The sequence below is a fragment of the Amblyraja radiata genome, chromosome 10 (genome assembly GCF_010909765.2).
Source record: "Amblyraja radiata isolate CabotCenter1 chromosome 10, sAmbRad1.1.pri, whole genome shotgun sequence".
Taxonomy (NCBI): domain Eukaryota; kingdom Metazoa; phylum Chordata; class Chondrichthyes; order Rajiformes; family Rajidae; genus Amblyraja; species Amblyraja radiata.
This window is the reverse complement of record NC_045965.1, coordinates 42412659-42429297: the sequence shown is the minus strand read 5'-3', so window position 1 is coordinate 42429297 and position 16639 is coordinate 42412659. Positions and strand designations below refer to the sequence as shown.

Sequence of the window (16639 nt, the reverse complement as noted above, 5' to 3'; positions counted from 1 at the left end):
AGGGCCTATTCCCATACTGGATGAGTCTATGACTCGAAATGCTGCCTGACCTGCATTTTCTGTTTTTATATCTATGATTATGTCAAGAGAGTCAAGAGTGTTTTATTGTCATATGTCCCAGATAGGACAATGAAACTTTTGCTTGCTGCAGCACAGCAGAATATGTAAACACAGTACATAACGGGAGAAAAAAAGTTCAGTATGTATTATACACATGCACACCTACTCAATAAATAAACAAATATAGTATAATAATAATAATAATAGTCTGTTGTAGTTCAGAGCTTATTTGTTGTTGTGTTTAATAGCCTGATGGCTGTTCCTGAACCTGGACATTACAGTTTTCAGGCTCCTGTACCTTCTTCCCGATGGCAAGGGTGAAATGATTGTGTGGCCAGGATGGTGTGGGTCTTTGATGATGTTGGCTGCCTTTTTGAGGCAGCGATTTCGATAGATCCCTTCGATGGTGGGGAGGTCAGAGCCGGTGATGAACTGGGCAGTGGTCACAACTTTTTGCAGTCTTTTCTGTGCCTGGATGCTCAAGTTGCCAAACCAAGCCATGATGCAACCAGTCAGCATGCTCTCTACTGTGCACCTGTAGAGGTTCAAGAGAATCCTCTTTGACATACCGAAACTCCGTAGTCTTCTCAGGAAGTAGAGGCACTGATGTGCGTTCTTTATAATTGCATCAGTGTGCTGGGTCCAGGAAAGATCTTCAGAAATATGCACGCCCAGGAATTTGAAGTTTTTGACCCTCCACCATCGACCCATTGATATAAACAGGATTGTGGGTCCTCATCCTACCCCTTCCAAAGTCCACAATCAGTTCCTTGGTTTTACTGATGTTGAGAGCCAGGTTGTTGTTCTGGCACCATTTGGTCAATCGGTCAATCTCACTTTTATACTCTGACTCATCACCATCTGTAATTCGTCCAACTACAGTGGTGTCGTCGACCAACTTGATGATGGAGTTCGCACTATGTCCAGCTATGCAGTCATGGATATAGAGTGAGTAAAGCAAGGGGTTGCCTTGAGGTGCTCCCGTGCTGATTGTTACTGAGGATGAAGTATTTCTGACAATTCAAACAGACTGTGGTCAAGTCGAGGATCCATTTGCAGAGGGATGCGCAGAGACCCAGTTCCGTGAGCTTGGTAACCAGCTTGGAGGGGATGATGGTATTGAACGCCGAGTTGTAGTCTCTAAACAACAGCCTGGTATAAGTGTTTTATTGTCCAAGTGGAGAGCCAGTGAGATTGCATCCTCCGATGATCTGTTGTGGCGGTAGGCGAACTGTAGTGGGTCGAGGTTCTTGTCGAGGTAGGAGTTGATATGCCCCATAATCAACCTCTCAAAACACCATCACCACAGACGTTAGTGCCACTGGTCGATATTCATTGAGGCACGTCACTTTACTCTTGTTGGGCACCGGTATTATTGATGCCCTCTAAAAGCAGGTGGGAATTCAGATCTGCATTTCCTTCCACCTCAATCAAGTCCTCTGCACTTTTGAAATTTAGATGCTTGTAATCTTATATTGACATTGCATTTCAGCCATATTAGTGCGGTTGATTATATTAAATCCAATAATACTATTAATACTTGTTCTCCTATTTGGAGGTCAGAGTTTCTTGGAGTCACTGAAGAATCAAGTCGTTGAGATTATTGTCCAATGAACAAATACAGTGATATACAGGTACAATGAAAATCTTGACTGCAGCATCATCACAGGGACATAGACTCAGACAAACACACAGAATGTAAATTATACATGAATTACACAAATTCTACAAGACAACGTAAAGAAAGGGTTATATCTTGTACGTGATTTCCACAGTATCTTCTGTGATTAAAAAACCTTTAGAAAATTTACAAATATTTCAGCCCTTCCCACAGTTTAATGTCTGGAAATTAAAATTTCCTAATGGACGCATACTAATTCTATTGTACTTCATGTTCATGCCCTGAGTGCTTTATTCTGAATGGCAAGTAGAGGCATATTTATTTTAACAACTGTCAATTATAGGCCAGTAGCTTCCAAATTGTGCAAACTCATACATTTTCTCTGATGAAGAGTTTCATCACTTCATTACTATCATTTTCTGTCCACCTTTGGTGTTTAACTGCCACAGGCTGTAAAAGATTGACAGGAGAAGTAGCTCACTGCCTCTGTGGTCCTGTGCATGACTTAGACTGAACTGACATAGGCTCCACTGGTTTGTTTATTTACCTGTGGGTACAGTCTTTGGTGAAAAAGCAAACCTGGGCACGCTTTAATTTGACTGGACTATTTTACAATAGACAATAGGTGCAGGAGTAGGCCATTTGGCCCTTCGAGCCAGCACCGCCATTCAATGTGATCATGGCTGATCATCCCCAATCAGTACCCTGTTCCTGCCTTCTCCCCATATCCCCTGACTCCGCTATTTTTAAGAGCCCTATCTAGCTCTCTCTTGAAAGCTTCCAGAGAACCTACCTCCACCGCCCTCTGAGGCACCATTTTACATGGAGCATTCCTCCAGATGACATTCTGTTGGTGTGAAGTTCAAGGCTTGTATTCCATTGACCCAGCCTCATATTAGAACTGTATTTGAGTAATCAAAAATAATCCCTTTTAACAAGTGCATATGATTGTGTCTTTATTGACATCGTATTGTTATTGGTTTTAACATTTACTTGAACCATCTTAAAGTCTCCTACCGGTTTAGTAATTAAGGATCCCCTTCGCTTTGTTCTATTCATTGTTAAATATAACCCTGACTTCAGTAGTGGTAAAGGCATATGTTGCACAGCTACTCTTCGAAGGGAGGTATTTTATCATTCAGTGACTTTGAACAGATGGCAGCACAGTTGTATTAAACCACATGGAACCCATATCCACATCTTTGTGTGATGTGCCAAGCAAATCAAAGACATTTCATAATTTCTACTCAACATCAGTTCTATACATAAAATTTGCAGCGATGATGCCAGTAGTTCCCTCTTTGCATTGCATTGCAGAAAAAATATTTAATGCTGAAATCATTGAAACGTAGAATTACTTAGAAGATTGAGGTGATTTGGAAAGTCAACGAATATCCTCTTGATCTTCTGCAGGTGTAATGTAGAGATCATATTGACTAGTTGCATCAGGGCCTGGTTCAGCCACTTGAACGCCCAGGAACGACGGAGATTATAATGTATGGTGATCACTGCCCAGTCCATCATAGGTACTGATCTCGCCATCATCCAAGGGAGCTGTAAGAAGCGATGCCTCACAAAGCCAAACAGCATTATCAAATACCTACACTACTCCCACGTTCTCATTTCACTCCTACCATCGGAAGAAAGCATAGTAGTCTGAAAATCACGACTGCTGGGTTCAAGTATAGCTCAGGTTCTTCAATATGACACAATACTAACATCAACTATAAACTATGGACTGACCTAGGTTGCACTAAGGACTTAGGGGTTTTTTTCATTGGTAGTTGGGGTTATTCATTTATTGAAATTGTGTTTATTATATATTATCAATGTGTATTGTGTTTACTGGCCTGTTATGCTGCTGCAAGTAAGAATGTCATTGTTCCGTTGGTGGCACATATGATAACTAAACGCTCTTGACTTTCTTGACAAACAAGAGACGAAAGTCAACCAAGGAAGTAATACATATTTAATAACGTGACATTTTGTTTAGGGTTCAATTCCGTTTTAGATCAACTCCCTTGATTAATGGTTAAGTTTCCAAGCATCAAGAAAACTTAGTAATTAAGTTATTCAAGGCAAAACAAGGCACCAATTAATAAGCAAGACCTAACCCTTAAGAATAAAACAAAACATGATTCATTGAAGTACTATCATAGAACCATTGAAGTACTGTCTTGAACTTAGAACAACAATTTGGTGCACTCTGTTCCATATCAGTTGTGAGTATTGCATTGTTTATTGGCAACAACTTGCATGTCGATGTGTTCTGGTCCACGAATATTTCAAAAGCTTGAAGCGTTAAGCAATCGACAATCCTCAGTCAGATTTATTGATGTCCAAGATAAGATGTAAGGTACTGAAGATAAAAGTAAATTCATTGTGAATATGGATGGGTAAAACTGTCTTGAAAAATGTCCTTGCTCCTCTGCTTTTCTAAGGATGTTGATTTGAAGTGAATGGTGCACCATATGCTGTTGTTCTGTCTGCAACATTTCATGTTAGCCTTCTAGGGAACTGGGATTAATTGTAATTCCCAATCAAATTACTTATTTCTGTGCTACATTACTCTGATTCTATAATTCAAATCAGCTAACTTTTAAAGGCAGGCAAGTTGGCACTATTCAACTTTCAATTAATGCAGAAGATTACATCATTATATTGAGATAAAGCCCATGATTCAAAATTGGAAAAAAACCCATTATGTAAACAATGATTAACAAATTATAGGAGTGACATGATACAATGTATGGTATAACATAATAGGATCTGTGATTTTAATTTAATTACATAGTCTATGAACAATTGTGGCAACTATTTCTCCTAAGCAAGCATAAATTCTTGGAAATAGCTAACTCACAGTTCTTGTAGAGGAAGTTAATGACTGCTCCAAGGACAATCTTTAATGCATTTTGTGGCTACAAATTATGGATAAATGTGAGGTTATCCATTTTGGTGGCAAGACTAGGAAGGCAGATTATTATCTGAATGGTTTAGGAAAAGGGGAGGTGCAACGAGACTTGGGTGTGCTTATACATCGTTCACTGAAAGTAAGCATGCAGGTATTGCAGGTACTGAAGAAAGCTAATGGCATGTTGGCCTTCATTGCAAGAGGATTTGAGTGTAGGAGCAAGGAGGTCCTACTGCAGTTATACAGGGCCCTGGTGAGGTTGCACCTGGAGTATTGTGTGCAATTTTGGTCTCCTAATTTCAGGAAGGACACCCTAGTGGCGGCGCGGCTCTGGCTGCAGCGGCTCTCCGGCAGTCCTGTTTGTTTTGTGTTTTTTGGGTTGTTTATTTTCGTTTTGGTTAGTCTAGTTTTGGTTTTTAGTTTGTGTTTTGGGGGGGGGGGGGGTTGAAACGGGGCTTGCTGTCTCTCCCTGCGGGGGAATGCGACTTTTTTGTCGTATTCCCCTTCTCTGCCTCCGTCTGCGCTGAGGCCTAATGGCGGAGCTGGCGACCTCGAGGCTCAGGAGGCAGAGCCCGCCAGGACTCGCACTGAGCTCGCTCCCGTGAGGACGGCCCGGCTCGGGGCTGGAACAGGGCTTTCGTGAGGGGCTGTGACGGCCGGCCCGAGGAAGGAACGGTGCTCCCGTCGGAGTAGCCGAGCTCGGGGAGGTACGGCGTTCCCAGCCGAGGGAGGAGCGGCGCCCGGTCGGGGCGGCCCAGCTTGAGGGAGGAGCGGCGCCCGGTCGGGGCGGCCTGGTGCGAGGGAGGCGCGGTGCCCGGTCGGGGCGGCCTGGTGCGAGGGAGGAGCGGCGGCCTGGCGCGAGGCTGAGACGGTGGCAGTACTCACGTGAGGGCGATCCGGCTCGGGGCTGGAACGATGCTCCGGGGGCTGGGACGGCAGTTCTGGTGGCGGTGGCCTGAGACCGGGGGTTCGGCCGCGGGCCAGCGGCTGCGTCAGCAGGTCTGGTGAGCGGCAGCTTCGACTACCCCGGGCCGCGGTGTTTGAGCCGCGAGGACAGGTTTTAACATCGCCCGGGGGGTATCGCCTCAGCGCAGAAGGAGAAGAGGAGGGAAGAGACTGCAGCCCTAAGACTTTTGCCTCCATCACAGTGAGGAGATGTTGGGTGGACTCACTGTGGTGGATGTTAATATGTGTTTATTGTTGTTTTTTATTGTATTGTATTATATGTATGACTGCTTAAATTTCGTTCAGACTTCGGTCTGGATGACAATAAAAGGCTATTCTATTCTATTGCTATTGAGGGAGTGCAGCGTAGGTTCACCAGGTTAATCCCCGGGATGGCGGGACTGACATATGATGAAAGTATGGGTCGACTGGGCTTGTATTCACTGGAATTTAGAAGGATGTGAGGGGATCTTATAGAAACAAAATTTTTAAAGGATTGGATGGCTAGATGCAGGAAAAATGGTCCCGATGTTGGGGGAGTCCAGAACCAGGGGTCATAGTTTAAGAATAAGGGGTAGGCCATTTAGGACTGAGAATGAGGAAAAGCTTTTTCACCCAGAGAGTTGTGAATCTCTGGAATTCTCTGCCACAGAAAGCAGTGGAGGCCAATTTGCTGGATGTTTTCAAGAGAGATTTAACTCTTAAGGCTAATGGAATCAAGGGATATGGGGAAAAAGCAGGAACGGGATACTGATTTTAGATGACCATATTGAATGGCGGTGCTGGCCCGAAAGGCTGAATGGCCTACTCCTGCACCTATTTTTCTATGTTTCCATAAGTTGTACTACCAAATAAATAAATGCATTTAAGTAATTTAAAAATTTTACAGCTCATTAATATTTGCTGGACATTGATATGTTAGAAGTGTACTTTTTTTTAGATAAAATACTGGCATTGATCTCTAATGTTATTTTGAAATTAGATGCCTTCCAGAATAAATAATAAGATTATTCTGATCCTGTTTTACATCTACTTTCTTTTTGGAATTAAGGAACAAAGAAGATTATGATGTTGTCAGTATGGTTGGTATGGGAAAATAACGTAAATTTTTCTTATCTAACTTGAAAATACTCAACAAGCCAGGCAACATCTAGTGTTAACATTTCAGCTTGATAATCTTTCACTTACTTGAACTATCAGTTTAGTGCACCATTTTGGCTACCCATGTTGGCGTCCAGCCCTCAAACACAATCCCTACCTCTGGTTGCCTTTAACCCATTCTCACTCTAGCTTATCTGGCTCATATTATTTCATTCAAGCTCAATTTCAGCTTGCAGCACAGCACCTTATCTTTTGATTAGGCATGTCACAAGCAACCATACTGCACTGAGCTAGAGAATTTCAAATAGTGATTCGTTATTTCCATTTACAAATGCTGCTTCTCAGCCCAATTGTTTAGTTAGCCTATTTTCACTTTTTCCCCCATTCGTTTTCCCATTTAATGTATGAGTCGGCAATTTGAGCGCCCTGGAGAGGAAAAGACTACAAAAAGTAGTAAACACTGCCCAGTCCATCATCGGCTCTGACCTTCCTTCCATCGAGGGGATTTATCACAGTCGCTGCCTCAAAAAGGCTGGCAGTATCATCAAAGACCCACAGCATCCTGGCCACACACTCATCTCCCTGCTATCTTCAGGTAGAAGGTACAGGAGCCTGAAGACTGTAACAACCAGGTTCAGGAATAGCTACTTCCCCACAGCCATCAGGCTATTAAACCTGGCTCAGACAAAACTCTGATTATTAATGTTATTTTCTGTTATTTGCATTTTATCAGTTTATTTATTCATGTGTGTATATATTTATATCATGGTATATGGACACACTTATCTGTTTTGTAGTAAATGCCTACTATGTTCTGTGTGCTGAAGCGAAGCAAGAATTTCATTGTCCTATACAGGGACACATGACAATAAACTCACTTGAACTTGAGTCTTTTACCTTATCATCAACTTTTCCTTTTGTTTTTCTCTCTTCCTTGTCTCTGTATCTTAAAATTTGTTTCAATTGAACAGTTTCCAGTTGTGGTAAAGTGCCATCAAAATCAAATTGAAAATTATCTCCTGATGCAGGTGCTGAGGTAGTGTCTTGACCCTAAACATAGACAACCCCTTTGACTCTCCAGATGTTGCTGAATTCTAACAACGGTTTGTTATTTGCTCCACATTGCAGCAACTCCAATCTATTGTGTCTTTCAAATATTAATTCTGTTTCTTTATCTAGAAAATGTGGTCTGAGTGTTTCTAACATTTCTATTTTTCTCTTTGGTTTGTGAAACACACTGTTAAGAAGGTTGCAACTGTGAATGGAAATTGCAGATAGAGATTTGGATTGGAGTTGCAATTTACAGCAACTCAAATGTCATTTTTAATCACATGAATGTATGCAATTATAAATTGATTATGAAGATCAACATGTCACCATTCTGTATTTTCTCCCTCCCAAACTCCAGGACTGATGGACGCCGATGGTCCTTGGCCTCTTTGCCATCTTCTGGATATGGAACCAATACACCCAGTTCCACTGTCTCTGTATGTATTGACTATGTTACTGTATAGTATCACTTTTACCAGTTAAGGATTAATTGCACATTCTAAGCAGTGCCTACATTGACACTGCAGTTTAATATGGTGAATTGTAAAAGTGCACAATGTAGAAGCACATGCTGATTGTCATGCTTGTATAATCAATTGCATGTTACCCTGCTGCTAGATCTAGATCTGAAATTCCTCTGATACCATTATTTCTCCAATTCCCCCCAAAATCTTAAAATATTGTGCTAAATGGCCACCTTTTCTTTTGCCTTAAGGTCAGTTTAAGTTCTATTTCATCTCTCATTGAAGCTTTTTGTCCCTTTGATAATTCTCACAATTCATTGCCCCCTTTCATTACAAGCATTAGATTCCTCATTGGTCTTGCACCCTGCAGTTCTTGTTCATGCTTTACAAACTGAGGATTTCATGCACAATGATTTTCATAGCATATACAGTAAAATGCCGATAAACCACTACGTTCGGACTCCTGAGGTGTCAACACCTGTTTCTTTTGATGAAAAATGAATTAAAATGTGTTGGGGGTATTAATCGTAATAACAATGAACGATCCATCAAAGCCTAGGGTTTGGCTGATGATTAATGTTTTACCATATTGGGATAATTGAAGACCCCATTACAACTACTTTGTAGTTCTTGAATCTTGCTATGATTTGCCTGAAAATTTGATTCCATGGTTTCTATTCACGTTTGCTGGGATCTTCAGTGTGCACTGGCATCTTGAAAGTTTTTCAGTTGTTGCAAGATTTCAACCTGAATGATTATTTTTACAAATCTTGAGCGTATAATTCCAATTTCAATGATTAGTGCTTCTCCCTTTATTTTCCTCCCTGTCTTTTTCTGAATTCAAATTGTATGCCCTTTCCTACCATTGTCAGATGCTCCCTATCTTAATAAGGGATTTCATTATTTTTACCAATACAAATGTTAGGCTAACTGCTCCACAGTTTTCTTTGATTCTAAATCGGAGCGTGATGTTTGCAGGTTTCCAGACCACTGGGATCTTTGTAGCAAATCCAAGGAACGTTAGGAAACCACACATATACAAATACTGCACATAATTAGGAAATCTTTATTGCAGGGGAATTGGAATAGATGAGAAAGAACATCCTGGTAAAATAGTAGAGCTTTTGATGATACCACATTTCTTTCTCCAGTGCTTTTTTTTTGTGACAGTATGGCATATATCATTATTTCCTTTTCCAGCCACATGACATGTGTGTATATTAAAGATGCAGATTGGCACCTTTTTGTCTCCATAAAAACATTGACTTTCCCATATCTAAATAAGTGGATATGTTTGTTCTTGAATCAGTGCAGCATGGATATGCACGTCTCAAAATAGGTTTCTTTCGAAATTACAGACCCTAAACATACCTGCAGTTAAACACGATAAAGACCCTTTCCAGACTGTTTCACATCTTTGTGGTAGCACAACTGGACATTTCCTAGCGCCAATCACTCTTGTGATGAGATTTTGGTGTTGGATATGCAGCATTCCTATGGAGGGCATTGTAAGGTAGCTTGCAGCACATTGTCCTATCAGCTCTTGATATAATACAATTTGCTAACCACCAAACCAATCAATTACTTGGCTTCATCTTTGGGAACCCCATCATTGCACCAGAACCTTCGGCACCACTACCGAGTGTATGCCGTGCAAGTCCCAAACTCCTTACTTACTTTTTCTCAGTAACAATTGTTGGTCTCCTTTTACTGATTTATCTCCTCTAATCACATTCAAATGCTTTATAATTGTTTCTCAGAACCAATTTTCTCCCGACTATCACTACCAAAATGTCGATCCCACTCGCGTGACTTTTCTAGCCACATCACAAGCTAAATGTGGTCATTTGTTGCCATTTTCCCAATTCCAGCCTTTGAATTGAGTCGCTCTACAAAATGTGTAGTACTTATTAATTTTGACCTAAATAAAGTTTTCAGCAGAGGCTAACAATGAAAAGGATCTGCTAAGCCCTTTTATCGCACTCAGGAGGTCATTTCTAGGCAACTAATTTGGTTTTGGGAAAAGGGGATTTGTCCTATGTTGAGTGATTGGCTTGAATTCATTGATATTTTGAAGAATGACACATAACATGCAACATGAAATATTCTGAGGGACTTGTCAAGAGGTGATCTTCTGTTTTTCTAAATCCAGAATATAGGAGCATAATCTCAGGGTAAGGTTTGGTCATTTAATGAGACACTCGAGACAGCAGTTGGTGGTATTTTGAGCAAATATCAAAGTGCTGAAGGAACTTAGCAGGCCAGGCAGCATCTAAAGGTACAGGACGGATGATTTTTTGGGTCAGGATCCATCTTCATACTAATGGAGTTGAGGGGATAAAAGCTGGTAAAGAGAGGTGAAGGTAAGAGTTCACCTTAATACGATAGGTGACTTCTTCAGACTGAGAGTGGGGAGTGAGCGGGGGAAGAAAGCTGGAAGCGAGGAGGGCAGCACAAAGCCTGGCAAGCAATAGGTTGACACTTAAGGGTGTGTGTGGGGGTCGGGATGATATGCAAATGTTGGACAAAGGCCAAAGATGAAAAGACTGAAGGTGTGAGACAAAAGGATTGAAGAACAGGAGCAGACGTTCTTGATGCAGTTGTCGAAGTAGCGGAGAAAGAGTTGGGGGATGGTGGCAGTGTATGTTTGTCTAAATGGACTGTTTAGACCAGGACTACACATTTAACCAGAAGAAAGTGAGAGGTAGAATAGGTTCAAGAGCCATAAGATCTATGCCTAGTTATATTTCTTTCTTTATATATATGTCAGCCTTCTTGATATGATAGTATCTATGCAATCAAGATTTACTCAAGATTGAAAAATATGTTAATGGGATAGATCTTCTGCCTTGTTGTCAGAGCATATACCGATTATTCCAGTGAGAGTCAGATTCATAGTGTAGTCCAGCTAAACCAGTTCCTGTGAGTCCAACAGTGAAAACATCTTTCACAGGCCTCCCAGCTGCCAAGCAGGAGCCTGCCTGATTCTGCACATGGGTAAGCTGCTGCGAGCTCTGACTGAATGGGAGCCCTTCATATGAATGGGAGAAACTGCCTGTTGGGAAAATTACAGCCAATATCCTTTTGATTTTTTTAAAGTTGTGTCAACATTTATAATTAATTTTCTAGAGTTTTAATATATTTCTTAATGTCAAAAATTAAATATATTTCTTAAAGTCAAAAGTTATCTTTTTTAATTTTATTAATAATATTTTTATTTTAAATGGGTCCTATGAATTACTGCAAATGTCAGACATTGACAGTCAGGTAAAATTATTATTTTTAATTTGAGTAACATTTTTCTTTTAAATGGGTCCTCTTGAGTGACTGCAAATGCCAAAGACATTGACAGTCAGGTAAACTGATAACCTGACTGCGGGTGAACCTTATGAGCTGAAGAAACAAGACTGGGAGTAAACAGATTGGCTGTGCTGAGATAGCCTTGAAGTGTGACGAAATACCAATTTTCCAAAGATTCAAAGATTCCCAAGGAAAGCTCTGCCAGGACCTCTCTGGGACAAAAAAATGTGGCCCTTGAGAAGGCAGCCAACTACTTTGGAGCAATTGGAGATCTGCCCCAATGTATTTCTAGCGGCAACTCTGTTTTGATAACTTGCATTGAACTTTGTTTTTAATGTTATACTTACTGGTGAATGAGTTACATAATGAAGAGTTTTTATTTTTTGTTCTTACTCCTCAAAATGTGAATTCACTGCTGACATGCAGTCCAGTTAAACCCAGTGTTGTATTTCTTATTCTTACCTGAGCAATAGTTTGCAGCTGGACCACTTCATAACTCCAACCCTTTGAATTGAAACACCCTGGCTGAAATAATTTAACAGAGATGGTAATGGCCATTAAGAGAAAATACATCAGCTGAAGATTGTATTTAACTCTTAAAAATAAATATGGCTTGCTTTCCAGACTGCGATGTGATTTCAAATTATTTAGGTTTGAGCTGCGAGCTTCAAATGTAATGCTCAATCAGGGTGATTTATTTACTTAACTCATTCTTCCTTCCTTTACTGTTATACTGTAATATTTTAGCGGACTCGAATCGGGCTGATGAGAAATAGCACTAAGAAATGTTTTTGTTTACTGCACACAGTCATCCTGCTCGTCACAGGAGAAACTTCACCAGCTGCCCTATCAGCCAACGGCCGATGAACTGCATTTTCTCAGCAAGCACTTCAGCACAGAGAGCATCACAGATGATGATGGACGACAATCTCCTGTCATGCGTCCTCGATCACGTAGCCTCAGGTTAGTGGTATAAAAATAACTTCTCACGTGCACATTAGTTAAATGTAATACAGGTGCACAACCTTTTATCCGAAAGCCTTGGGACCAGACACTTCTCGGATCTCGGAATTTTTCGGATTTCCGAATGGAAGATTTTTAGCGTAGATTAGGTAGGTAGCGCGGGCGGCTTGAAAAGTCTGGAGCGGCTGCCTCCTCCCCGGAGACCGGGGAATCATTGTAAATCATTGCTTAAATGTTAGTCAGTTAGTTTGGAGGGATTTTATGTGGTGGGGGAAACTTTAATTCTTAGTCCCCTACCTGGTCGGAGAGGCGGGGAGCGGGCAATGCCTTACCGGGTCGCCGTGCAGTAAGCTCCGGAGCGCTGTGGCCGCCGACTCCCAACATCGCGGAGCTGGGGGCTGCGGGCGTCCGGCTGCCGGCGGCGCCGGTTGGAGCTCCGACCCCGGCAACTCTACCCCTGGCTGCGCGGCGCTCCAAATCCAGCGCGGCCCGCAGCCGGACGCCCGCAGCCCCAGCTCCGCGATGTTGGGAGTCGGCGGCGTCGCAGCGCTGGGATACCAGCGGGGAGCGGGCAATGCCTTACCGGGTCGCCCTGCCGTAAGCTCCGGAGCGCTGTGGCCGCCGACACACAACATCGCGGAGCTGGGGCTGTGGGCGTCCGGCCACGGGCCGCGCTGGATTTGGAGCGCCGCGCAGCCAGGGGTAGAGTTGCCGGGGTCGGAGCTACAACCGGCGCCGCCCGCGGCCGGACGCCCGCAGCCCCAGCTCCGCGATGTTGGGAGTCGGCGGCCACAGCGCTCCGGAGCTTACTGCACGGCGACCCGGTAAGGCATTGCCCGCTAACTGCCTCTCCGACCAGGTAGAGGACTAAGAATTAAAGTTTCCCCCTTCACCCCCCCCCCCCCCCTCTTCACATAAAAGCCCTCCAAACTAACTGACTAACATTTAAGCAATGATTTACAGATGTTTAAGTGTCTCCCCGGTCTCCAGGGAGGAGGCAGCCGCTACAATAGTACAGACCTGGGTTGACCGTGGGTCGTTTCGGGTCAAATTTGGCGCCAAACGCGAGCTTTGGTGTGCAGATGACATCCTGGAAAAAATGTCCGGTTTTCTGAACTTTTTGGTTTCCGGAATTCCGGATAAAAGGTTGTGCATCTGTACTACCAAAATAGAAATCACAGTGAGGAGACATTGCATTTTTTGAATGATCATGGCTGTCGAGTACTGATTTATTTAAAACATTTAATCATTACTGAACATGGCTATCAGTAAAGACAAGGTTCAGGATAGGAAGCCAAGAAATTTGTTCATCTACTTATTTGTAAATGGGAAATTCTATAGTGCGCAACAGAAATTATTAACAACACATGGCCTTGTTTCAAGTGTTAGAGATTCACCAACAATGGTTTACTCCTCCTATTCTGGGAGTGAACAAATTCCAGTGCTCAACAACTTTTTCCACCATTTTCTCAATAAGTTATTTAGCCAATCTTTGTATATTTGATCGATTATCGTTTAGATTTAGAAGAAATCTGTCAGTAAGGCTTGAAATCACAGCATGTGTGCAAGTCAGGACTTCAGTTCAAATGGCTGAACACTGCACAGATGCCTTTGGAGCAGCAGGCGGTTTCTAGCAATGTTTTGCCCAGGGACCGAGATTTTGCAATCAGCACAAATGAACAGCATTCATCATTTGCTAGACTGGTTAAAACATTTAATGCTCACTTGGAATGAAAGGTTGCCAAATGTTTCCTGACGTGGTGCAAATTTTCTGTTTTTAATTTCAGATTTTCATCATCTGCAATTTTTAATTTTCTGAATTTTACTGGTTGTTACCCAATAGTTAACATTAATGGGAGAGTCACTTGAATGTTGCATACACTGAGACCTGAATGAGCAAAGTGTCTCTTCAACAATTCAGAATGAAAATCTTTACTAAAGGTTGTCCCACTTGACGATTTTTTTCGGCGACTGCCGGCGCCATATCAGTGTCAGCAAAAGATTTTGAACGTTTCAAAATCCAGCCGTGACAGAAAAAATGTTGCGACACTTGAAAAAACATCACGCGTCACACGTCATCATGTCGCGTCACACCTCGCAAATTTTTCGCTGACCTGATACGTCAATCAATGATGCCGGAAGTCGGCGAAAAAATCGCCGTGGGACAGGCCCTTATGACACCCAATCTAAATCATGTAGTGAAAGGTGGAATACTTTATTCAATGTAAAATCATCTATTGGCAGTGAAATAAAGACACGAACAGAAAGATAAGATTAAGAGAGACAAAAATCGATTTTATCTTTTAACAAGTTGTACATTTCTAGCAGTAATTAATCACCTATAAATGAATACTTAAGACAATTTTTGACAATAAACAAGATTTATCACATGGTTAAAAATTAATTCACTTTTCAGTGGTTGAGCCCAATTTTTTTCTTGGTGTTTTCAGTAAAGTACTGAACTTGAATAATGTCTCCCGATTTATTAATTTTGTGAATCTTATGGAGGAACATGGCAACCCAAAAAGCAACTTCCAATTTATTTTTTAATTTTTTAAATTCTGATTCTAAAAGTTGATGTATGATATACTTCACATTGATGATGAATGATGACTACCTCAAGGTTATTATTCTGAAATCCAGACAATATTCTTCAAAGTCTGAAGAAGGGTTTCGGCCCGAAACGTTGCCTATTTCCTTCGCTCCATAGATGCTGCTGCACCCGCTGAGTTTCTCCAGCATTTTTGTGTACCTAATATTCTTCAAAGTATTCTGATCAAATCCTATCCATACAAAATCACACTTTGGCACATTTGTTGTTTATAGCTAGTCTAAATTTGTCCCTGATGTTTTTGCAAGTGGTTCCATTTAATTGAGTCATAGAGTTGAACAGCATAGAACCAGGGCCTAACTCGTCCATGCTGACCAAGATGCCCCATCTAAGATAGTCCCATTTACCTGCATTTGGCCCACAAATCTTTTAATTATACATGTCTAAATGTCTTTTAAATGTTGTTATTGTACCTGCCTCCACTACATTCTCCAGCAGCTCGTTCCTTATACCCTCCACCATCTGTGTGAATAAGTTGTCCATAAGTTTCTGTTCAATCTTTCCCCTTTCACATTAAACAAATGCCCTCTAGTTCTTGATTTTTCCTATCCTGGGATGTAGATTGTGCACTCATCCTATTGATTTTATACACATCTATAAGATCACCACTCAGCCTCCTGTGCTCCAAGGAATAAAGTCCCAGCTTGCCCAACATTTCCCTATAGTTCATAGCCTGGCAACATCCTTGAAAATCTCTGTACTCTTTCCAGCTTAATGGTATATTTCCTTTAGCAGGGTGAGCATAGCTGAACACAATCCTCCAAGTGTCTTGCCATCGTCTTGCACAAGTTTAACGTAACCTCCCAACTTCTATATCAATTCAGTGACTGATGAAGACCAATGTGTCAAAAGCCTTCTTCACCACCCTATCAGCTCCACCTACATCAACCGACTCCAACTGGTCCAGAACGCAGCCGCCCGACTCATCACCCACACCAAATCCTGGCATCACATCACTCCAGTCCTCAAAAAACTTCACTGGCTTCCCATCTCCCACCGGATCACCTACAAAATCCTGGTCCTCACCTACAAAGCCCTCCACCATCTGGCCCCCACATATCTCACTGACCTCTCCCCCTACCAACCCTCACGGTCCCTCAGATCCACATCAGCCGGTCTCCTCTCCATCCACAAGTCCAACCTCCGCAGTTTTGGGGACAGAGCCTTCTCCAGGGCAGCTCCCAGGCTCTGGAACGCCCTCCCCCAACTGATCCGCAATTCCGTGTCCCTCCCCATCTTCCAGTCCCGCCTCAAGACCCATCTCTTCACCTCTGCCTATCCTTAGCCCCACGTCCCCGTCCCTTTTCATCTGTGCATTAATTGCCTCATGCTGTGTTTTGTATTGAATTCTGTCTTTACTTTGTGTACTAGTCATGTCTCTACTATTTATTTCATTCCCCTTACATGTTTTTCCTATACATGCTCAATTTTTGTAAGGTGTCCTTGAGACTCTTGAAAGGCGCCCATAAATAAAATGTATTATTATTATTATTACCTGTGACACCACTTTCAGGGAACTATGCACTTTTACTCTTAGATCCCTCTGATCTACAACACTTCCCAGAGCTCTAACATTCACTGTGAAGTTTCTTCCCCTGGTTAGACTTCCCTAA

The 16639-nt window shown here is 42.1% G+C and overlaps 1 protein-coding gene across 9 annotated transcripts in view; it reads left to right on the top strand.

Moving 5' to 3' along the window:
- mast2 (microtubule associated serine/threonine kinase 2) overlaps positions 1–16639 on the top strand; it is a 349172-nt gene that overhangs the window by 256407 nt on the left and 76126 nt on the right. For all 9 annotated transcript variants that reach the window (XM_033028662.1, XM_033028660.1, XM_033028659.1 and 6 more), the window contains 2 exons: positions 8047–8125; positions 12261–12415. In XM_033028662.1, coding sequence (XP_032884553.1) covers positions 8047–8125; positions 12261–12415 — 234 coding nt within the window. The remainder of the gene's footprint in view (positions 1–8046; positions 8126–12260; positions 12416–16639) is intronic.